Genomic DNA, 25429 nt, shown 5'->3' with positions numbered 1-25429 from the left:
AACATCAATATTTTATCACTGTAGCTGCTTTGTTCTGTCTTTGATAGAGTTGCCAATGTACTCAAGGACTACCACATATAATACTCATACACATGGACCGAGAACACACACACTCCCTTTCATATTGTAGATTCCACTAACAGGACATATCCCTTCTGCCATTGAACGTCTACTGCTAGTCATTTCCAACCTTCAAGCTGTTCACTGGATGGAACACAGACTGTATAATTACTCCTCTCCCTCAAAGAGAGAGTGAGAACATCATTGTGTGAGGGAGTGTATGAGTATGTGTGATGTGTTTGATGTGTGTGTGTGCATCTGGAGACAGTAAAATCCAACCCCTTTTGACTGTTTAGGGGTGTATGTGCATGCCTGTGAAATGTATGTGAGGACATATATAGTGCATTAAATGTATGTGAGGACATATATATAGTGCATTAAATGTATGTGAGTATACACGTTTTATATGTGCCTGCTGGAGCCAGGCGGTCCATAATGAAGCTGTAATTATGCAGGGCTACACACTCAGGTTCTGGGCCTCTGAGAGGTGCAGACTCATTCCTGGGCAAATGGGAGGCAGCTGGGTTTGATCTGCCATCTGACACACTCACGCACACGCGCACGCGCACACGCACGCACGCACGCACGCACGCACGCACGCACGCACGCACGCACGCACGCACGCACGCACGCACGCACGCACGCACGCACGCACGCACGCACGCACGCACGCCACACACACACACACACACACACACACACACACACACACACACACACACACACACACACACACACACACACACACGCACACGCACACGCACACACACACGCACACGCACACGCACACGCACACGCACACGCACACACACACACACGCACACGCACACGCACACGCACACGCACACGCACACAATCTCCTGCGGAAGGCCTCAACCACCCCAGCCCCGTTTATTTACTCTACTCTCTCTTCTCTATCCTGTCTCTTCCTTCTCCCTTCTGTTTCTCAGTCTCTCACTCTTGTGTCCTCAACTCCTTTCCCTCTATTTTACCACTCTTTCCCCTATCTTTCTTCTTCCTTCCCTCTCTCCCTCCCATCGTGGTGAAGTAGGTAACCAGTAGTGTCGTCTGGGTTAGGGAGGGTCTATCCTTGTCTCATCGTGCACTAGCGACTCCTGTGGCGGGCAGTGCACGCTGACCAGGTCGCTAGGTGTGCTGTGATTCCTCTGACACATTGGTGCGGCTGGCTTCCGAGTTGGAATCAGTGGTTGGGTTTCGGAGGATGCATGGCTCTCGACGTTCGTCTCTCCCGAGCCCGTACGGGAGTTGTAGCGATGAGACAAGATAGTAACTACTAACAATTGGATACCACGAAAAAGGGGGGTACATTTTTTTTTTAACTACTACTCTTCCTCCCATCTGGACCCTACTCTCATCAGAAACACACAGGGAAGGGGAAACACATTAGACTACATTATAGTGAGACAGATGCTGTTCAAACAGCTTTTCAGAGTAAGTGTTTGTTTGTAGAGCAGCCAAAAGGTCCAGGAGAGAGTTCTGAGCATAGACGCCATGTCTCTACTACAGACGCCACGTCTCAACTACAGACGCCACGTCTCAACTACAGACGCCACGTCTCAACTACAGACGCCACGTCTCAACTACAGACGCCACGTCTCTACTACAGACGCCACGTCTCAACTACAGACGCCACGTCTCAACTACAGACGCCACGTCTCAACTACAGACGCCACGTCTCTACTACAGACGCCACGTCTCAACTACAGACGCCACGTCTCTACTACAGACGCCACGTCTCTACTACAGACGCCACGTCTCAACTACAGACGCCACGTCTCAACTACAGACGCCACGTCTCAACTACAGACGCCACGTCTCAACTACAGACGCCACGTTGTTTCTCTGAGGTTTATAAAAACCCAAGGTGCCTCGCTTGCTCATATTATCTACTTTTTTAACAGCTTATTTAAAACTACTGTTGAGAGAACTTTAAAAGCTCTTTAAAACTACTGTAAACGTCTGCTTTTACGGAAAAGATTGGTTCCTTTGTCCGTAACCACATGTTGCAGTATATTCTGTAACTGTGTTGTTGCAAAAACAAATGTATCACCACACTCTCGTTGTGTGTCAACTTTGCTAAAAAAGGCTTCTGGGAAGCTGTGTCTGTCACGACTTCCGCCGAAGTCGGCTCCTCTCCTTGTCCGGGCGGCGTTCGGCGGTCGACGTCACCGGCTTTCTAGCCATCGCCGCTCCATTTTTTATATATCCATTTGTTTTGTCTTGTTCCCTGCACACTTGGTTTTCATTCCCCAATCAATCTACATGTATTTATTCCTCTGTTCCCCCTCATGTCTTTGTGTAAGATTGTTTGTGTTACGTGAGTATTGTTGATGCGCCAGACTGGCTTGTTTTTTCCGTGTTATTTTTCACGAAGATGTTTATTGTTAAATTTATTGTTTTGCGCGTTTTGCCTAAATAAAGTGTGCGCCTGTTCACAAATCTCTGCTCTCCTGCACCTGACTTCGCTACCAGTAAGCACACACCTGACAGTGTCCTTACAAACAGTACACATGAACTACAACACAGTAGCCATTTTGAAGGTGAGAATGGCTGCACTGTTATTTCCTCTTTCCTTTATATTTAAGTGAGCAAAATCCAATACTCTCAACTAAAATCCATATTTGACTTTTGAGACATCAAAAACCCTCAAACATGGTAGAAGTAAACATGTTTACACAGAAAAACTAATCATCATCATTATTAATATCAATATACTCTTCATCTTTAATGGAAAATATCAAAGCCATCAAAACAACATGCCAGGATAAACAGGAAAAGTGTGTGTGTGTGTGTGTGTTCTCACTGCGAGTGTTGACCTGGATGTGAGCAGGATCATAGATGAGGGGAAATGCTTCCTCTACACCCGGTCTCTCCCCCGCTCACACACTGCCCCATATACAGAGACACACACTCCCTGTGTCCCTCCTCCGCATGTGGAAGACATTTCAAAGGCAGCGGCCGCCATGCTGCTTCCATTATAGTCAATCAGGGCCTGAACCAGATATTAAAGCACTAGCCAGGGGAGCCGCCGTCAATACACTGACTGTTCTCTCTGTGTGTGTGTGTGTGTGTGTGTGTGTGTGTGTGTGTGTGTGTGTGTGTGTGTGGTTCTGAGGTATGTGTGTCTGAAAATCAAGGGCATCTATTGTTCAATCTATTGTTGTATCATTCTTTCTATCTATACTGAACAAAAACATGAACACATGTAAAGTGTTGGTCTCATGGTTCATGAGCTGAAATAACAGATCCCAGAAATGTTCTGGAGGCACAAGAATATTATTTTGCTAAGATTTTCTGGACTCTTTTGTTTACATCCCTGCCTTTCTCCTTCGCCAAGATAATCTGACAGGTGTGGCATATCAAGAAGCTGATTAAAGAGCATGATCATTACACAGGTGCACCTTGTCCTGGAGGCAATAAAAAGCCAATCTAAAATATGCAGTTTTGTCACACAACACAATGCCACAGATGTCTCAAGTTGTGAGGGAGTGTGTAATTGGCATGCTGAGCAGGAATGTGCACCAGAGCTGTTGCCAGAGAATTGAATGCTAATTTCTCTACCATAAGCCGCATCCAACGTCATTTTAGAGAATTTGACAGTACGCCCAACCAGCATCACAACCACAGACCACGTGTAACCATGGCAGCCCAGGACCTCCACATCCGGCTTCTTTACCTGAGAGATTGTCTGAGACCAGACACCCGGACAGCTGATGAAACTGAGGAGTATTTCTGTCTGTAATAAAGCCCTTTTGTGGGGAAAAACTAATTCTGATTGACTGGGCCTGGCTCCCCAGTGGGTGGGCCTATGCCAACCCAGGACCCCCATGGCTCCGCCCCTGCCCAGTCATGTGAATTCCATAGATTAGGGCCTAATGAATTTATTTCAATTGACTGATTTCCTTATATGAATTGTAACTCAGTAAAATCCTTGACATTGTTGCATTTATATTTTTGTTCAGTATATCTAGCATTCTATCAATAATTATATCGTTCAATCTCTTGTTCAAACGTTCTTTTTATCTATCCTGTAACTTGAACAGTTCTTATGGTTTCTCATAGACATGTGAGGGTTAAACACCAAAACAAATGGGTTGTGCCTCCAAGCCCTTGTCTGTCTGTCTGTGCGTGTGTGTAAGCCACCACCACTGGACCAAAACAAATCTGAACCCAATATCAAATGTGACTAGAGCCAATTCTAGAGCCTTCAACACAATCCAGCCCTACATTCTGGCACAGAGACTCATTCGGGACTTTTCCTTAGATGGGGGGCTGGTTTTGTGGCTGTTGGACTTCCTGAGCCAACGCTCACAGCGAGTCAAAATAGGTTCCCATGTGTCGGATATACGCAATACCAATACAGGCTCTCCTCAGGGATGTGTTTTGTCCCCACTTCTGTACATCTTGTACACTAATAGTTGTACTAGTTCCCATACTGACAGACACCTCGTTAAGTTCGCTGATGACACTGCCTTGATCAGCCTGTTGCATGATGACGAGGAACATCATGGCCCGGTCCTAGATGACTTTGTAGAGTGGTGTGAGGAATCACACTTGGTCCTCAATACCAACAAGACCAAAGAGATGTGCATAGACTTCAGGAAGAGTACAACACCTACCTCTGCAACATCTATCAGAGGCCAGAACATAGAAATTGTAGAGGAATATAAATATCTGGGTGTCTTTTTGGACAGTAAGCTTCAGTGGAGTAAATGTACAGACCAGATCTACAAAAAGAGCCAACAGAGACTGTACTTTCTAAAAAAGTTGGGTTCTTTTAATATAGACTGTACTATATTGACTCTGTTTTACAAATCCTTTATTGAGAGTATTTTAACTTTTTGTATTGTTTGTTGGTTTGGCAATGCCACTGTCAGTCAGAGAAACATGCTGAGAAGGATTATTACCACAGCAAGCAAGGTACTTGGAGTCAAACAGACAGGCCTGGATGAGATTTTTAAGGTCAGGGCCCTCCGTAAGGCTCACAAAATAATTTTAGACCCAAGTCACCCCCTGTACCTGGACTTTGAATTACTCCCCTCTGGGCGCAGGTATAGGGCACCCCTCAGCAGGAAAAATAGAACGAGACAATCATTTGTGCCAGGTGTGATATCCCTCTTAAATAGCTCGGGCAAATGTTCCCATTGACCCCGTAAGGCCAGCAGGCTAGTCTTTTCTTCTTTTTTAAATTTTAAATTTTAAATTTTATTTATTGGTGCGTGACTGTTATTGAAAGTTGTATTGTCAATCTTGTTTTGTATTTAACACCACTTTAAATGTGTACATGACACTGCAACAAAATTTCCCCATGGGGACAATAAAGTAAGTAAGTAAGTAAGTAAGTAAGTAAGTAATTCTATGCTGGCACTCATGTCAAACCCCCAAACCGTGAAGCGATTTCCGAGATCTGAGAATGATGAATCTCTAATTCAAATCAGACCAAAGTAATCAAGCAATGCTGGAGCTAGCTGTGTATACACACATGTTGGTGTGTGTCTGTGTGTGCGTGTGTGTCTTTGTCTGGCTGTCTGTGCATGTGTGTCTTTGTCTGTCTGTGTGTGTGCATCTGTGTGTGTTCGTGCATTAGTAATGTGGGAAAAAAATCAACACATACATATCGGGATATTATTTTTGACTCGATGGGGTGGTGATGGGTCATTGGATCAGCACAAACTTGCAGTACGGACTGTTTGTTATGCAGATGTACAAAGGAGTGAAGATGGATGCCATTTAAATACTATGAGGGTGGTTGATTAATCAAGAGTGAGGCGGACTTGTGGTTAATGAAGATTGGATGCAGGTGAGCAAATTAGAGAATGAGCGATAATCGGTTGGGCCAATATTTGTTACCGATATTAGCCTTTCCTTGACTATCGGTGCAGCCGATGTCCCCTACGTAGCATGAGCACACTAAATGTTGCAAACTGGTGAGGAACATCTGGCTGGACTGCATCTTGTTAGCTAACCACTCATGCTGGATATATTTTAGCTTAAGGACACTTGATTGATGACACACGGCATGTATACATTTTGAAAGTGTTCAAGGAACGGTTCAAGGAACAGAACCGAAAAGTATCATATTTTTAAAGGACCAGTGATCCATACTGTTCTGGAAAAGAATCGTTATTTTGATGGGAACCGGTTAGTAATGTTCCTTTATGTAACAGCCATTTTTTTCTAGTCCCACAACAAAACGCAGTAAAGCGCCTATGCAAAGCCCTCACTGAAACTTATTCCAGTGTCTGCCTGCAAGCTGGAAATCTTTACCTGTGTGTGTTTAAGCTCCCCCCCCCGAAGTCTACAAGCTTGATTCAGAAGATATGGAGAGAGATTTTAGAGAAGAATGGATTAACTTTTTCAATGCTAGTTAGGGATACTATAGGCCTAGTTATCACGCAGGATTTATTAACTACAAAAAGGTAAGATGTATTTTACATGTTGGTTCCACTCTGCACACACACAAGCTGGTTAGCTAGCTGCTCAAAAGGACATTCAAAGTTCCTCCATATAAGCCAATCCTCCTAGGTATAATTCTGTGTAACTAATTCATATAATGCATGTCATAACTAGATGCCCAGTGCTTCAAGCCTCAACCCTCTCTCACTCTCTCCACACTTGTCAAATTTCAGTTGCATCTTGCACCATAGGCTACACTTGTCTGTCCATCACACATGTAAACAACTAACGTGACAGCTCTATCCGCACTGATTGGTGAAGTAATTCAATTAGCTAAAAATGTAAAAAATTGTTGATTTCATAGGTTAAAAAAAGAACATAATATAAACCGGACTCGGGAGAGGCAAAGGTCGACAGCCATGCGTCCTATGAAACACAGCCCTGTCAAGCCGCACTGCTTCTTGACTCAATGCTCGCTTAACCCGGAAGCCAGCCGCACCAATGTGTCGGAGGAAACACTGTCCAGCCGGTGACCGAAGTCAGCTTGCAGGCGCCCGGCCCACCGCGATGCTGTGCCTTAGACTGCTGCACTACTCAGGAGGCCCCCTGTAAACTATATTTTGTCTCCAAATGTTTGTTGAAACCATAAATAAACATGCACAATGAGCACTTGTTGTCTCTCAAATACATTGTTACAGTTGTTGATTAGCTAGCTATCGAATTTATGCAATATTAGCATTGAAATGAAATCAGCAAAAACAACTCAAAACAAGACATTGTTGCTAGTTAACAGACTGTTTAGCTTCTTGTCATTGTTGCTAGTTAACAGACTGTTTAGATTCTTGTCATTGTTGCTAGTTAACAGACTGTTTAGATTCTTGTCATTGTTGCTAGTTAACAGACTGTTTAGCTTCTTGTCATTGTTGCTAGTTAACAGACTGTTTAGCTTCTTGTCATTGTTGCTAGTTAACAGACTGTTTAGATTCTTGTCATTGTTGCTAGTTAACAGACTGTTTAGATTCTTGTCATTGTTGCTAGTTAACAGACTGTTTAGCTTCTTGTCATTGTTGCTAGTTAACAGACTGTTTAGCTTCTTGTCATTGTTGCTAGTTAACAGACTGTTTAGCTTCTTGTCATTGTTGCTAGTTAACAGACTGTTTAGATTCTTGTCATTGTTGCTAGTTAACAGACTGTTTAGATTCTTGTCATTGTTGCTAGTTAACAGACTGTTTAGCTTCTTGTCATTGTTGCTAGTTAACAGACTGTTTAGATTCTTGTCATTGTTGCTAGTTAACAGACTCTTTAGAACATTACAACACACAGCTTCCGGTCCCATCGATGCGCACATCATTTGTGACGTTGTCAACCAACCCATCTATAGAAAGAGACTGGAGACTGTTAAGCTGTATTTTTTCATTAGCAGGGAGAGAGAGAGAGGTAAAGGGGAATCCTTAAGGCAGCAACATGGCACCCATCTCTAAAGTCTACAGTTGGCTAAACTCTTTCAGCGGCCATCTTAGCCCCAGCCTTCCTCTCCTCACAACTCTTACACTCAATTTTCCTCCCTCTATCTCCCCCACCCACTCTCGATCTCTCTCTCTCTCCTGTTATCTGAATGTTCTTTATTCACTGGAAGACAGAGAACACAGCATGAAAGAGACTGGGATTGGAGCCTGGCATATGAGTGGGTGAGGAGGGGATGGAGTGAGTGAGGAGGGGATGGAGTGAGTGAGGAGGGGATGGAGTGAGTGAGGAGGGGATGGAGTGAGTGTGGAGGGAATGGAGTGTGGAGGGAATGGAGTGTGGAGGGGATGGAGTGTGGAGGGGATGGAGTGTGGAGGGGATGGAGTGTGGAGGGGATGGAGTGTGGAGGGGATGGAGTGTGGAGGGGATGGAGTGTGGAGGGGATGGAATGTGGAGGGGATGGAGTGTGGGGGGGATGGAGTGTGGAGGGGATGGAGTGTGGAGGGGATGGAGTGTGGAGGGGATGGAGTGTGGAGGGGATGGAGTGTGGAGGGGATGGAGTGTGGATGGGATGGAGTGTGGAGGGGGTGGAGTGTGGAGGGGATGGAGTGTGGAGGGGATGGAGTGTGGAGGGGATGGAGTGTGGTAGCAGAAAGAGAAGAGACAGAGGATTTACGTGGAGTCTTTGAAACTCCCTAAATCCTCTGTCTCTGTGATACAGCCTTTACTAAGGCCCCTCTAAAGTAGCTCTACACTGAGGAACTCTGCTGTGTGTGTATGTGTGTTTGTTTGTGTTCGTGACTGACAGAAGCAGAGTCTCTAGAGAAGCAGAGATGCTTATAGAGTAAAGAAAGTTTCCACAAACTGACTGTGTAGAGCTCTACCTCTGTGTCTTTGATCAGGCCTCGCAGAAACATATCACACTGGCTAGGTTTCAAAATACACCTTGTTCTGTATACACAGTATGATGTGTCCATTCATTCTCTCAATGGATTATTCTCCCTTACAGAGAAGTTTAGGCCATTCACATCTGCCAGTTTCCTGGAGTCAGTGCCCAAGACAAGTCCTGTCATCATTCAAGTCCAGGGAGTGAGTGAGCATGGACCATTATCCAAACATCTGTACCTCTGTCCCCGAGCCAGCAGCCATCCATAGCATAGACATGCAGAGCAGAGATCCTCACACATATGACCTCTCAAAACATCCAAACGTCCAATGATCAACCCAGATGCCTCCAGTCAATTAAGCTTTGTTATATAACGATACATCCAACCCTGAATAACAATAAGCTCCCATAATAATTACACATGCAAACATATACACACACACAGCATACACAAATCCTACACGCACACACACAAAGAGACACACACAGAGAAACACAGACCCTAGCTGTATGTCTCTAATGTTGTTGGTCACGGCGTGTGGGATGGTAAACAGGTGGTGTCGCTTAGCAAAATACATCTCATGGATTAAAGGCACCACCAGCAAATACATTCATCACACACACACATTTAGTTTTATTATCCTTGTGGGGACCAAACAATTGATTCCCATTCAAAAACCTATTTTCCCTAACCTCTAACCCTAACCCCTAACCCTAATTCTAACTGTAATTGTAACCCTAAACCAAAACCCGTAAACATAAAATAATAGGCAAAATGTTCCTACTTGTCTGAATTGTCCTTGTTTTACTATCCTGGTCCCCACAAGGGAAAACCACACACACACACAAATGCAACCCCACACCCTGTCAAACAATACAGAACAATTCCCACAATAATTCCTCAGGGATCCTTAAGAGAGTGTGTGTGCGTGTTGTAATTAGGAAATTAATAAGACAAAAAACGAAAACAATTAGTCATGGAGATACACTCACGTCTTCTGTGGCATCTACTCAATGAACCCACACACACACACGCACGCACACACTCACACACAGCATAGCCTAATCTGCCCTGAAACCCAGCCAGGACTCAAAGACACACTTGAGAGAAAAGCGCTTTCTGAGGGGAGTGCTGGATAGAGTCCAGAAAGCCAGATTATTGTTGCTTAGAGAGAATGAAGCAGTGTAAGCTCATTAAAGACTGAAACTGTCTGCTGTTTAACAGGCCTAAGAGGAATTTAATTGTGTTACTTTGTCTCAGAGATTCTTCTTCTGGGAAAAACTCAAGCTAGTGTTTAGTTAGCGTCTCTTTTGTGGCATGCATCTAAACACACACAGAGGTCATGACAGGTCAGGTTCTCTTTGATGTGTAGAAACACACACAAACACACGTTTGAGAGACCACGCATCTCTGTTCGGTAAACGGAATCAACAGCGAATCTTTGCTAACGAGAGTTCAAAGGTCTCCTATATGGCCACATTTCCTATGCAACCGTTTGACACACCACCTCAGGGTTGCTCTGTGCCTTCAGTAGGGGGAGAACTATGTCTAGATTCTCTACACTCCAAGGACCCGTTATGGTTGAGGAGCAACACAACCTCTGCATCGCTGCTTTCCTGCATTCTCCAGAGGAGAAGCTACACGAAGCCAGTTCAGCGAGGGCCAAATGTGTGTCAGAGTTGGAGAGGTTGGGAAAACAAACTCTCATGCTTTTTCATAGTTCAACTATGTCGTAAAAATGCCTCAAACTGCACCACGTTTATTTCCGTCAGTGAGAGAAAGCAAATTACACACACAGCCTCTAACACACATGGAGAAAACACACACTAACACACACAGCCTAACACGGGGGAGAGAGAGAACACACACTAACACACACAGACTAACACGGGGGAGAGAGAAAACACACACTAACACACACAGCCTAACACGGGGGGAGAGAGAAAACACACACAGACTAACACGGGGGAGAGAGAGAACACACACTAACACACACAGCCTAACACGGGGGGAGAGAGAAAACACACACTAACACACACAGCCTAACACAGAGGAGAGAGAGAACACACACTAACACACACAGCCTAACACGGGGGAGAGAGAAAACACACACTAACACACACAGCCTAACACGGAGGAGAGAGAAAACACACACTAACACACACAGCCTAACACGGGGGAGAGAGAAAACACACACTAACACACACAGCCTAACACGGAGGAGAGAGAGAAGGGATAAACGTGTTGGTATTTAGAATGGTAGAAAGATTCCCATGTAAACAAGCTCACTGATTGCATCTTTACAGCCGAGTGAGAGAGAAGGGGAAGGGATAAACTTGTTGGTATTTAGAATGGTAGAAATACTCCTATGTAAACAAGCTCACTGATTGCATCTTCATGGCAGAGAGAGAGAGAGAGAGAGAGACAGAGAGAGACAGAGAGAGAGAGACAGAGCGAGATAGAGAAAGACAGAGAGAGAGACAGAGAGAGAGAGACAGAGAGAGAGAGAGAGAGAGAGACAGAGACAGAGAGAGAGAGAGACAGAGAGAGAGAGACAGAGCGAGATAGAGAAAGACAGAGAGAGAGACAGAGAGAGAGACAGAGAGAGAGAGACAGAGAGAGAGTGAGAGAGAGAGAGAGAGAGACAGAGAGAGAGAGAGACAGAGAGAGAGACAGAGAGAGAGAGAGAGTATGTAGTGATAGAGGGCAACACCTGGACAGCAACCCTTTAATCAGCAATCCTGCAGTTAACTGTACAGGGCAAGCACCTGTGCTGTAAGCCCTCTAGGCAGATGCCGTAGACGGAAAGAGTAGACCGTTACATTGCCATATGGAACCAGGGTGGTAGCAGATTTTCTGGGCAGAGCACAGCACAAATAGACCAAATAAGTCAGGACCACTCTCCACACACATCCCTGTGGTGCCAGCCCAGCTAGCAGAAATCAATGGGCCCTGTGTGTGTGTGTATTCTCCTCGTCTAATGCACATGGGGCCCAGTGCTGGTCTCGGATTCTGGGAGAGTGAAGTTAGGGGTGGGGGTGGGGAGCTGGTGGGGTGTGGGGAGCTGGTAAGTGATGAAAGCAAGTCCTTGTTGCCCTCTATGGAAGTGAAGCCAGTTCTCATTCCATTCCTCATTCCGCCCTCCCATCCCTTCCTTTTCTTCACCCACCTAAACTCATATCCGTCCTCCCAAATCAACTCACCCCCTTATCGCCCCTTCTTAGGTGGTTAAGGGTAACTTTTACCTTGAGCTAGTGGTTAGGGAGAACTGCATGTTGGGACAACCTCTGTGAAGACTGAAACTAAAAACAACACAACTTAATTACCTTAAAAAATATGACTCATTATCTGATGGCCTACTTACATTTCTGATGGTTAGCCTCAAAGGTCTGTGTGTGTTGAGGGGGGTTACAGCGCATACGGAAAGTATTCAGACCCCTTCCCTTTTTCCACATGTTGTTATGTTACAGCCTTATTCTAAAATTGATTAAATATTTTTTCCCCTCATCAATCTACACACAATGCCCCATAATGACAAAGCAAAAACAGGTTTTTAGAAATGTTTGCAAATGTATAAAAAATGTTTAACAGAAATACATAATTTACATAAGTATTCAGACCCTTTGCTATTAGACTCGAAATTGAGCTCAGGTGCATCCTGTTTCCAATGATCATCCTTGAGATGTTTCTCCAACTTGATTGGAGGCCACCTGTGGTAAATTCAATTGATTGGACATGATTTGGAAAGGCACACACCTGTCTATATAAAAGGTCCCACAGTTGACAGTGCATGTCAAAGCAAAAACCAAGCCATGAGGTCAAAGGAATTGTCCAAGACAGGATTATGTAGAGACACAGATCTGGGGAAAGCTACCCCAAAAAAATATTCAGTATTGGTCCCCAAGAACACAGTGGCCTCCATCATTCTTAAATGGAAGAAGTTTGGAACCACCAAGACTCTTCCTAGAGCTGGCCGCCGGCCAAACTGAGAAATCAGGGGAGAAAGGCCTTGGTCAGGGAGGTGACCGAAAACCCGATGGTCACTCAGAGTTCCTGTGTGAGAACCTTCCAGAAGGACAACCATCTCTGCAGCACTCCACCAATCAGGCCTTTATGGTAGAGTGGCCAGACGGAAGCCACTCCTCAGTAAAAGACACACGACAGCACACTTGGAGTTTGCCAAAAGGCACCTAAAGGACTCTCAGACCATGAGAAACAAAATCCTCTGGTCTGATGAAACCAAGATTGAACTCTTTGGCCTGAATGCCAAGTGTGGAGGAAACCTGGCACCATCCCTACGGTGAAGCATGGCGGTGGCAGCTTCATGCTGTGGGGATGTTTTTCAGCGGCAGGGACTGGGAGACTAGTCAGGATCGAAGGAAAGATGAACAGAGCAAAGTACAGAGAGATTCTTGATGAAAACCTGGTCCAGAGCACTCAGGAACTCAAATTGGGGCAAAGGTTCAACTTCCAACAGGACAATGATCCTAAGCACACAGCCAAGACAACGCAGGAGTGGCTTCGGGACAAGTCTCTGAATGTCCTTGAGTGTTCCAGCCAGAGACCGGACTTGAACCCGGTCGAACATCTCTGGAGAGACCTGAAAATAGCTGTGCAGCGACGCTCCCCATACAACCTGACAGAGCTTGAGAGGATCTGCAGAGAAGAAATGGGAGAAACTCCCCAAATACAGGTGTGCCAAGCTTGTAGCGTCATATCCAAGAAGACTCGAGGCTGTAATCGCTGCCAAAGGTGCTTCAACAAAGTACTGAGTAAAAGATCTGAATACTTATGTAAATGTGATATTTCCATTTTTATTTTTTATACATTTGCAAAAATGTATAAAAAGTTGAGCAAAAACCCCCCCAATTTAATCAATTTTAGAATAAGCTGTAACATAACAAAATATGGAAAGAGGCAAGGGGTCTGAATACTTTCCGAATGCACTGTATGTGTGGTAGGCAGTAGACACACATGCATCCACATGTTCCTATGTTATTGTATTCTTCTAGAATATAGATCCTAGTGTTCTGGATCCAGACTTGCCCTATAGAAGACTCCTCCCACCATGGAGGATTTTTGTGGCTGGTTCCCATGGCAACAAATCACTTGACATCCCAGTTGACTTCCCTAACCCCGCCTCCCTCTATCCTATCTTAAACAGCACTGTCCTCTTACCAGGACTTCCTGGAGCTTTAGGATGAAAATAGAGATGAAAAAAGCAGCCAATAGAGTTAGAGCAAAGGTGGGCTGAAGACACTTCTAGTCAATCAAAACACAGAATCATTCACACACGCCCACCTCCTCCCTCACGTCCATCAATAAATCTCTCCACAAATAATTCTCACCATGACCAATCAGGCTTTATGTTGGCTCTTTGTTGCCCAACTCCAAACCTCAACCGGAAACCGAAAAGAGGGATAGAAGAGGGCACGAAGCCCTGAGCTGTCCCTACAAGCACCAAAGGTCGCCATTCATTCAGGCTCTTTGTTACACTGCACACACACACAGTCTCCCTACTGTACTTCATATTGTGGCTTTGACAGTGAGCTGAGTTAGGTGTCCTGGTAGGAAGAGAGTACAGAGACAGATCTGGCCTTCATTATGACCTACTGTACAGACTTTCACTAAGTCTACTCCACAGGCAGAACAAACACATCGTTCAGGACTTGTTTAACACACACACACACAATACAGAAATACTGTACACATACTCACACAGTATGCACACATCGGTCCCTTTCAACACTCCATGTGTGTACAGTCTCTCTCCCACACATGAATGAATGTATGCATGTACAGTGGGGAGAACAAGTATTTGATACACTGCCGATTTTGCAGGTTTTCCTACTTACAAAGCATGTAGAGGTCTGTAATTTTTATCATAGGTACACTTCAACTGTGAGAGACGGAATTTAAAACAAAAATCCAGAAAATCACATTGTATGATTTTTAAGTAATTAATTCACATTTTATTGCATGACATAAGTATTTGATCACCTACCAACCAGTAAGAATTCCGGCTCTCACAGACCTGTTAGTTTTTCTTTAAGAAGCCCTCCTGTTCTCCACTCATTACCTGTATTAACTGCACCTGTTTGAACTCATTACCTGTATAAAAGACACCTGTCCACCCACTCAATCAAACAGACTCCAACCTCTCCACAATGGCCAAGACCAGAGAGCTGTGTAAGGACATCAGGGATAAAATTGTAGACCTGCACAAGGCTGGGATGGGCTACAGGACAATAGGTAAGCAGCTTGGTGAGAAGGCAACAACTGTTGGCGCAATTATTAGAAAATGGAAGAAGTTCAAGATGACGGTCAATCACCCTCGGTCTGGGGCTCCATGCAAGATCTCACCTCGTGGGGCATCAATGATCATGAGGAAGGTGAGGGATCAGCCCAGAACTACACGGCAGGACCTGGTTAATGACCTGAAGAGAGCTGGGACCACAGTCTCAAAGAAAACCATTAGTAACACACTACGCCGTCATGGATTAAAATCCTGCAGCGCACGCAAGGTCCCCCTGCTCAAGCCAGCGCATGTCCAGGCCCGTCTGAAGTTTGCCAATGACCTTCTGGATGATCCAGAGGAGGAATTGGAGAAGGTCATGTGGTCTGATGAGACAAAAATAGAGCTTTTTGGTCTAAACTCCACTCGCCGTGTTTGGAGGAAGAAGAAGGATTAGTACAACCCCAAGAACACCATCCTAACCGTGAAGCTTGGAGGTGGAAACATCATTCTTTGGGGATGCTTTTCTGCAAAGGGGACAGGATGACTGCACCGTATTGAGGGGAGGATGGATGGGGCCATGCATCGCGAGATCTTGGCCAACAACCTCCTTCCCTCAGTAAGAGCATTGAAGATAGGTCGTGGCTGGGTCTTCCAGCATGACAACGACCCGAAACACACAGCCAGGGCAACTAAGGAGTGGCTCCGTAAGAAGCATCTCAAGGTCCTGGAGTGGCCTAGCCAGTCTCCAGACCTGAACCCAATAGAAAATCTTTGGAGGGAGCTGAAAGTCCGTATTGCCCAGCGACAGCCCCGAAACCTGAAGGATCTGGAGAAGGTCTGTATGGAGGAGTGGGCCAAAATCCCTGCTGCAGTGTGTGCAAACCTGGTCAAGAACTACAGGAAACGTATGATCTCTGTAATTGCAAACAAAGGTTTCTATACCAAATATTAAATTCTGCTTTTCTGATGTATCAAATACTTATGTCATGCAATAAAATGCGAATTAATTACTTAAAAATCATACAATGTGATTTTCTGGATTTTTGTTTTAAATTCCGTCTCTCACAGTTGAAGTGTACCTATGATAAAAATTACAGACCTCTACATGCTTTGTAAGTAGGAAAACCTGCAAAATCGGCAGTGTATCAAATACTTGTTCTCCCCACTGTACACACACATACACATGTGCACACCAACACACAACAATACACACACACACATCGCTCATCTCCCTATCTTAGTTAAGCTCATACACAAACACACTCCAAAAGCATCCAGACAATCACTGTTGATGGTAATCACTTCCCCATTCACTGAGACAGGCATGTTCCAACCCACCACACACTGCTCTTATCCCCCTCTTTCAGACTCCAAGGATGGGATGGAGAGGAAGGATACATGTTTATAGTGTTTGAATAGGGCCTCCTTCCTTTCTGTCCTTTCCTTACGTACAGGATGGCACTTGATAAAGCAGCTTAGCATCATGTAATGACATTCCCTTCCCCTAAACCAGGGGTGTCAAACTCATTCCAAGGAGGGCAGAGTGTCTGCCGGTTTTTGTTGTTTATTTTCTGTTAAGACCTAGGCAACCAGGTGAGGGGAGTTCCTTACTAATTAGTGACCTTAATTCATCAATCAGGTACAAGGGTGGAGCCAAAACCTGCAGTCACTCGGCCCTCTGTGGAATGAGTTTGACACATGCCCTAGACCTTCAGTACTGTCAATGCCACAACAGTTCACTCACCTGTGGTGTGTGTGGGGGTTGGAATAGGGGTGGAGGCTGGGATGTCCGTGGAGGGGTTGGGGTGCGGCGTGGGGGGATGTGGGTCCCTATCATCAAGGGGCTCAGGTGAGCTGACAGGGGGGCTCCTCTCCTCATCCATGGGTGTGGCTAACTAGGGGGTGGGGGGAACAGGTGTCAAGCCTGACAGAGACACAGAGATACACAGAGAACCCTGTCAGACAACACACATCCACTCTCACATACGTTTAGTCTCTCTCAAGTGTTACAAGAGAGAGAGAGAGAATTGACCAGGCTTAGAACCCCAATCAGCAGAGCACCCCAGCATGGAAACAGAAAAAGAATCAAATCTACCAAACAAACAATCTTCCATAAAATCAAACTACGATACAGTGTTTGTATCTTGACCCTTTCCTCCGAATGTTTCAGAAAAGTTCCAGAATCCTAACAGAGCATGCAGAAGTTGGCCAACATCGGGGGATTAGAGAGCACCAGCTCAGCTGCATGTGCGTGACCATCTCTGTGGGACAGCTGTGCTCTGGTGTGCTTATGCTCCTCAAGCAACACAGACTGCAAGGCCTCTGTCACAGCTCGGTATGGAGCTCAACCAGCCAGCCATTGACATGTTCATATTTCATGTAATGCACTCACATGGGACATTCATTTTATTTCAGAAAACCCATCTCTACTTCTTCCTTCTCATGACCATCTGGACGCATTCTAGAACCTTCTGGGCTAGAATTTATTTTGCCCTGGTCAAGATAACTGGCTAACCTTTTATTCAATGGACTTCTACACTTTTGGCACTTTTAATAATCTAAACTGTCTGTAGCTCACACTAAACACTTACAGTAGCATAGTATCTCAATATCGTGTCTGAAATATGTGCTTTCTCTATACAAAGCTGATCTGCTAATAAAATGAAAATGGTATCAAACTTTGAATTACTTATTTTAACACATTTAAGGATGTTAGAAAACTTTATGAAGTTGGCAAAGTCCTCAACTAAACTGCTGTGTTGATCCTTGATCACAATTAAAGGCATCTGATCCTTACCTTAACCCTGACCTGAACCCCGACCTGGGCTTGAGGAGAAGAGGTACTGGTTCAACCCTGACCCTAACCCTAACCAATTCTGAAATAAAAAATTGGTTACAGGTCAGGAGTGTCCATATAGTTCTCATTATATTTACATTGCATTACATGCCTGCTTGGTTTCTTTCTCCTGACGAGTCCATGCACGCTCTCCCGAGCCAGCCGACTCAACCCTGTGGTCCTGTTCAAACTCAATGTATATTGAAGCAAAAGGCGAGGAGTTAGACAACAACATGGGTAGAACTCCTCAAAACCACTTACCTTACTGTTGGCTGCGACACAGGGCACTCGTTGTTCGCTAATTCATTCTCTGACCCCTTTCCCAGGTAGACTAGATTCTCCTCTGACTGTCCCGTGCTCTCCACTCTTCTGCTCTACTCTCCTCTAACTTTCTCTCTCGTTGTCACCACAACTCTTCTTCTCGTCTCCATAAACTCCTTCATGCGTAATTTTAGGACATTTCTTGATGCAGAAGTGGACTGGTAGGATTTTTTAGGTTTTTCTCTCCTTCCAAACCCCCTCGGGGGCTCTCTCTCAGTCTGTCCCGTTCCTCCGCCTGTCAGTGTGAATGTGGGTTCGAGAAATACGGGCAGTCTCCAGAACAGTCTTTGTTTCGGGTTCAACTTTCCCAGCCCTTACAGAGGTTTGACATAGGCTACAATGCTCTCTTTACAAAGTAAAAAAAATCAATTTATAACTTTCCAAACTCACGAGTTGTCTGCTGCTGTAGATGATTCAGCGTTGAAACTGTGGATGTCATCAGACTTGCCCGTCCTTCACGCACTCCTGCCTGTCCCTCCTCTCTCTCCCCTCAAACGCTTGTCTGGTGAAAGTTCCAGTCTGTTAGAAAACAAACTACAGTCAACACTGATTACCGTGCTTCCTCCAGGCACACATTTAGAATTACCCCTAAACTAGAGCCACGGATTGACTAACATGGGATCTCAGCTGAGTTATATTATTATATAGACGCATTCCTCGAAGTGATAATTAGGATTATGATAACAATGTTTATTATCACCAAAGTAGGATAATATAGCTAGGCCTTCTATTAAGCAATAATTATAAATTATAAAATGTTGAAATTGTTGGACTAGCCTATGCATAAAAACAGTAGCCTATATTATGATGTATAAATCAAGCCTAATAATAGGTCTAATAATCATCATAAATCATTATTTTTTTAAAATCATTTTTATATGAATAGTCTATTTGTGTCAGATCCTCTCTTGTTAACAAATGGTTCATGTTCAAAGTGAGTTTAGATAGGCTACACAAACAATGAATTGTGCATAGCCTAGGCTAACCACCAATGTGATTATCATGCATCAACAGTTGAAGAGGCCAGCCTCATTCATTCCCGCCATTCTCGCTGCCTCATCCTCGCGCCGGCACAGGGGTCACGTTTATTAAATGTGCGTGCGCACCAAAAATACTCCAACCTTGCGTCCGCCATTTTTCCCGCAGATGTTGTTATTTATCAGTTTTGAACTTTCAGGAAAGTGTATGCATCTCCAAGCACAGCAAAGACCATGCCTTACCACAACTTCTATCGGTTGATCAATTGTATTGCAAGCAGATATTGCTCTTATGGGGAAATGGAGGCGTTTGATGCAGGGGGATTATTATAATGGTAGGCTAATACAAACATTAACACTAATAATATAACATATGCATTTGCCATTGGTAAGGACATTTTAGATTTGTACTTTTATTATATAGGCCTAAATCATAATCATATATTGCAGGATGTCTCCTTTTCTGACATGACTTGTTTATTCCTGCTGTACAACAAATATTAGCCAACCATTTATCCATCACTCATTCAATAGCCAAGCATGTTCGAAAGTAAATAGACCAGTAGTTTACTTAACATGTTTGACAGTATGGATAAGCTATACCTTAACCCTAACCTAACTCCTAACCTTAACCCTAACCTAACTCCTAACCTTAACCCTAACCTAACTCCTAACCTTAACCCTAACCTAACTCCTAACCTTAACCCTAACCTAACTCCTAACCTTAACCCTAACCTAACTCCTAACCTTAACCCTAACCTAACTCCTAACCTTAACCCTAACCTAACTCCTAACCTTAACCCTAACCTAACTCCTAACCTTAACCCTAACCTAACTCCTAACCTTAACCCTAACCTAACTCCTAACCTTAACCCTAACCTAACTCCTAACCTTAACCCTAACCCTAACCTTAACATTGGGCGAAAAGGGTCAATATCAGGGGATATCTTTAGCTTTATATTTCCAGATATCTGACTTTTTACTACATATACAGTGGCAAGAAAAGTACTGTATGTGAACCCTTTGAAATTACCTGGATTTCTGCATAAATTGGTCCTAATTGATCTGATATTCATCTAAGTCACAACAATAGACAAACAATGCTTAAACTAATAACACACAACTGTGTGTTCTTGTCTATATTGAATACATCATTTAAACATTCACAGTGTAGGTTGGACAAAGTATGTGAACTCCTAGGCTAATGACTTCTCTAAAAGCTAATTGGAGTCAGCTAACCTGGAGTCCAATCAATGAGACGAGATAGGAGATGTTCTTTAGAGCTGCCTTGCCCTTTAAAAACACTCACAATTAGAGTTTGCTATTCACAAGAAGCATTGCCTGATGTGAACCATGGCTCGAACAAAAGAGATCTCAGAAGACCTACGATTAAGAATTGTTGACTTGCATAAAGTTGTGAAGGGTTACAAAAGTATCTCTAAGAGCCTTGATGTTCATCAGTCCACGGTAAGACAAATTGTCTATAAATTAAACAAGTTCAGCACTGTTGCTACTCTCCCTAGGAGTGGCCGTTCTGCAAAGATGGCTGCAAGAGCACAGCGCAGAATGCTCAATGAGGTTAAGAAGAATCCTAGTGTCAGCTAAATACTTACAGATATCTCTGGAACATGCTAACAACTCTGTTGACGAGTCTACAATACGTAAAACATTAAACAAGAATGGTGTTCATGGGAGGACACCACAGAAGAAGCCACTGCTGTCCAAAAAAAACTTTGCAGCACGTCTGACGTTTGCAAAAGAGCACTTGGATGTTGCACAGCGCTACTGGCTAAAAATCCGATGAACAGATGAAACTATAGTTGAGTTGTTTGGAAGGAACACACGTGTGGAGAAAAAAAGGCACAGCACACCAACCTCAAAACCTCATCCCAACTGTCCCGATTGAGATGCTGTGGCAATACCTCAAAAGAGCAGTTCACACCAGACATCCCAAGAATATTGTTGAACTGAAACAGTTTTGTAAAGAGGAATGGTCCAAAACTCCTGCTGACCGTTGTGCAGGTCTGATCCGCAACTACAGAAAACATACTGCCAAAAGAGGGTCAACCAGTTATTAAATCCAAGGGATCACATACTTTTTCCACCCTGCACTGTGAATGTTTACACGGTGTGTTCAATAAAGACATGAACACGTATAATTGCTTGTGTGTTATTAGTTTAAGCAGACTGTGTTTGTCTATTGTTGTGACTTAGATGAAGATCAAATTTTATGACCAACTTATGCAGAAAACCAGGTAATACCAAAGGGTTCACATACTTTTTCATGCCACTGTAAGGAGTGGACATGCCCAGATATGCATGTCCTTCATTTCAAATACGAAGTTAGGATATTCTCCTTAATGGACCAGTTTCTACATGCATCCAATCCGGACCTCAGAAATCCCCCTGCTACTGAATGAGTCCAGATGTCTAGGGTGAGATATGTGCACCTGTTTACACATGTATACAATATTCTAACTCTGGAAAGGGTATGTGTCAACATGCTGACATATCTAAGCCTTCATACTTAGGCATGAACAAATCCACATATTTTCAGAAGTATATCATATCTGTAGTCATTACCTGATCATTTCAATAGATATCCTTACATGATATGTAATATTCATCCTCATATGTCTGATCGAAAATGGGCTAAATCCAACTCATGTCCAATGTCCAGCACCCAAATAATTGTACCTGTTCAGGCGCTAAAAATCCTCAGCTATGTCACCTTCATGTGAAGGTGCACCATATTCAGTAGTAGGCTACAAAGCACAGAAAGGCAAACATCGTCATATTTAATCTCAGTTGCTATTTCTAAAGCACATCTCTGCTATTTCTGTTTAAAACATGAGGCATTGCAAATCCAGAGCTCCAATCACAACGCATGTTGCAAACATAGGCTATTTTTTGCTCAAAAATTATTTTATTTATTTAACCTCTACTTCATCACCATCCCTGATCCGGGAGCATCCTCATCAGTAAAAAGCTGACTAGCATAGCCTAGCATAGCGCCACAAGTAAATACTAGCATATAAATATCATGAAATCACAAGTCCAATACAGCAAATGAAAGATACACATCTTGTGAATCCAGCCATCATTTCCGATTTTTAAAATGTTTTACAGCGAAAACACAATATGTATTTCTATTAGCTAACCACAATAGCAAAAGACTCAACCGCATATTTTCACCATTTTTTTACCGCATAGGTAGCTATCACAAAACCGACCAAATAGAGATATAATTAGTCACTAACCAAGAAACAACTTCATCAGATGACAGTCTTATAACATGTTATACAATAAATCTATGTTTTGTTCGAAAATGTGCATATTTGAGGTATAAATCATAGTTTTACATTGCAGCTACAATCACAAACAGCACCGAAGCAGCAAGAATAATTACAGAGAGCAACGTGAAATACCTAAATACTCATCATAAAACATTTATGAAAAATACATGGTGTACAGCAAATGAAAGATAAACATCTTGTGAATCCAGCCAATATTTCCGATTTTTTAAAGTGTTTTACAGCGAAAACACAATATAGCATTATATTAGCTTACCACAATAGCCAAACACACAACCGCTTTCATTCACCGCAAAGGTAGCGATCGCAAAAAAACAGCAAAAGATATAAAATTAATCACTAACCTTGACCAACTTCATCAGATGACAGTCCTATAACATCAGGTTATACAATACACTTATGTTTTGTTCGAAAATGTGCATATTTTGAGCTGCAAACCGTGGTTATACATTGTGAATATGTAGCATCGATTCACCAGAATCTCCGGAGAAATTTTGGACAGTCACCTAATCAAAGAACTCATCATAAACTTTACTAAAAAATACATGTTGGACAGCAAATGAAAGATACACTAGTTCTTAATGCAATCGCCGTGTTAGATTTTTAAAAATAACTTTACCATAACAAACAGCTTACGTTATAGCAAGACAGCGCCCGCAAAAAGGAAGGAAAATACGACTAAACATTTTCCACAGAAATACGAAATAACATCATAAATGGTTCTTACTTTTGCTGAGCTTCCATCAGAATCTTGTACAAGGAGTCCTTTGTCCAGAATAAATCGTTGTTTGGTTTTAGAATGTCCTCTTCTCCTGTCGAATTAGCAACCTTAGCTAGCCAAGTGGCGCGAAGATGTCCATCTTCACCTAACGCAGAGAACGGAAAACTCCAAAACTCCCGATACACGTTGAATAATCTGATAAAACTATATTGAAAAAACATACTTTACGATGATATTATCACATGTATCAAATAAAATCAAAGCCGGAGATATTAGCCGTCTATACCGAACGCTTTTCAGAAGCCAATGCTGATGTCCTTCCCGCGCCTTGGTAGACAAAGGAAATAGTGGTCACGTCATTCCAAGAGCTCTTGTTCGACCTCAGATCAAGCTAGACACCCCATTCCACCTCCCACTGCCTGGTGACATCTAGTGGAAGGCGTATGAAGTGCATGTATATCCATAGATTTCAAGCAAATGAATAGGAAGGCCCTGGAACAGAGCCTCAATTTCAGATTTTTCACTTCCTGTCAGGAAGTTTGCTGCAAAATGAGTTCTGTTTTACTCACAGATATAATTCAAATGGTTTTAGAAACTTGAGAGTGTTTTCTATCCAATAGTAATAATAATATGCATATTGTACGATCTAGAATAGAGTACGAGGCAGTTTAATTTGGGCACGATTTTTTACAAAGTGAAAACAGCGCCCCCATATTGACAAGACGTTTTTAACAGAAAATAAAAGTTGCACACCCTCAATACCCCTGCCTGCCCTGTTTGTTATGGATGATGGATGCAGATTGGGTCATCAGCAGCAGTCCCTCGCAGTCTAGACCCAACGTAGCGGCAGTGTTGGTCTGTGATCCACTCCAAACCGTCAATGCATAAATCACGAATCAAAATTGTGTTGATATTGCAAGAAAATATTGTCATGTAACTTAACCAAACCACAAGGTAGCTACTCTACCTGCTTCATTCATGACGAGAAAACTAACTGGAACTAGCTAGCCAAGTTGATTGTTAGCTAGCTAGCCAGCTAGCTTACATTAACGAGTCATAAAAAAATACACCTAAATGTTTTAAAATGTTAGCTGTCACCTTGAGGCTTGAAAAACAATCCCTACAGGAAAAGCAATGTCATTATTTGTTAGCTAGCTAGGCTGCCAACCAGTTAGCCTTTAACCCCTATCAAGCCTAGCTAGCCCTACTGGCTGCTGGCCAAATTAGCTAATGATCCTTGATTCTAGTTTTTTTTAAGTTTTTTTTAACCTTTATTTAACTAGGCAAATCAGTTAAGAACAAATTCTTACTTACAATGACGGCCTATCAAAAGGAAAAAGGCCACCTGCGGGGAAATAAATACAATATAAATATATGACAAAACACACATCACAACAGGAGAGACAACACAACACTCCATAAAGAGAGACCTAAGACAACAACATAGCAAGGCTGCAACACATGACAACACAGCATGGTGGCAGCACAAAACATGGTACAAACATTATTGGGCACAGACAACAGCACAAAGGGCAAGAAGGTAGAGACAACGATACATCACACAAAGCAGCCACAACTGTCAGTAAGAGTGTCCATGATTGAGTCTTTAAATGAAGAGATTGAGATAAAACTGTCCAGTTTGAGTGTTTGTTGCAGCTCGTTCTAGTCGCTAGCTGCAGCGAACTGAAAAGACGAGCGAGTTACTGCAATAAATAAAACATCTCAAATTAGCTACTTATATTTGCATTAATTTTCGGGAACAGCTTCTCACTGCTTTGTTTCTCCAGTTGTCAGTTCGACCACACACCTTTAACACACTCATTTGTGGCATCCAAATTTAAAAAATGACAGTTGGAACTCCACAGCAGAAAATAAGTGATTCTTGTTGCTATGCTACCACTTACAGTGATTTTAGCTTGCGGTTTGCATGCACCTTTATGCAGAGGAAAGTATAGCTAGTGTCTTAAAGAATGAGGCTTGAGCGTGTCCTCAAAACTCAAATAAGCATCAGAAATTGTCCTTATTTAGCATATCAAAAAGCATATCAAGATCCTGATATGGACCTCAGCCAAGAGCATATGCATTGTATGTGCTGAGAACATATACTGTGTTGGCCTACTGTCAGTATTTGTCATCATATAGAGAAAATAAGAAGTCAACATAGGCCGATCTCAGGATTTCTAATGAGTCAATA

General features: G+C 43.2%; 1 protein-coding gene across 2 annotated transcripts in view; it reads right to left on the bottom strand.

The window, feature by feature from the left end:
* LOC139558941 (myoD family inhibitor-like) overlaps positions 1-18706 on the bottom strand; it is a 40664-nt gene extending 21958 nt beyond the window's left edge. Inside the window, exons 1-2 of one of the 2 annotated variants that reach the window (XM_071374469.1) lie at positions 18164-18706; positions 16811-16990 (exon numbers count right to left, since the gene is read on the bottom strand). In XM_071374469.1, coding sequence (XP_071230570.1) covers positions 16811-16949 — 139 coding nt within the window. In that variant the 5' untranslated portion in view covers positions 16950-16990; positions 18164-18706. The remainder of the gene's footprint in view (positions 1-16810; positions 16991-18163) is intronic. The other variant, XM_071374460.1, reaches the window with a different exon arrangement.
* Between the last annotated feature and the right edge of the window lie 6723 nt (positions 18707-25429).

Source organism: Salvelinus alpinus, chromosome 2, assembly GCF_045679555.1.
Source record: "Salvelinus alpinus chromosome 2, SLU_Salpinus.1, whole genome shotgun sequence".
NCBI classification, from domain to species: domain Eukaryota; kingdom Metazoa; phylum Chordata; class Actinopteri; order Salmoniformes; family Salmonidae; genus Salvelinus; species Salvelinus alpinus.
The sequence above is the reverse complement of the archived record's forward strand: the minus strand, read 5'-3'. Positions and strand labels throughout refer to the sequence as shown.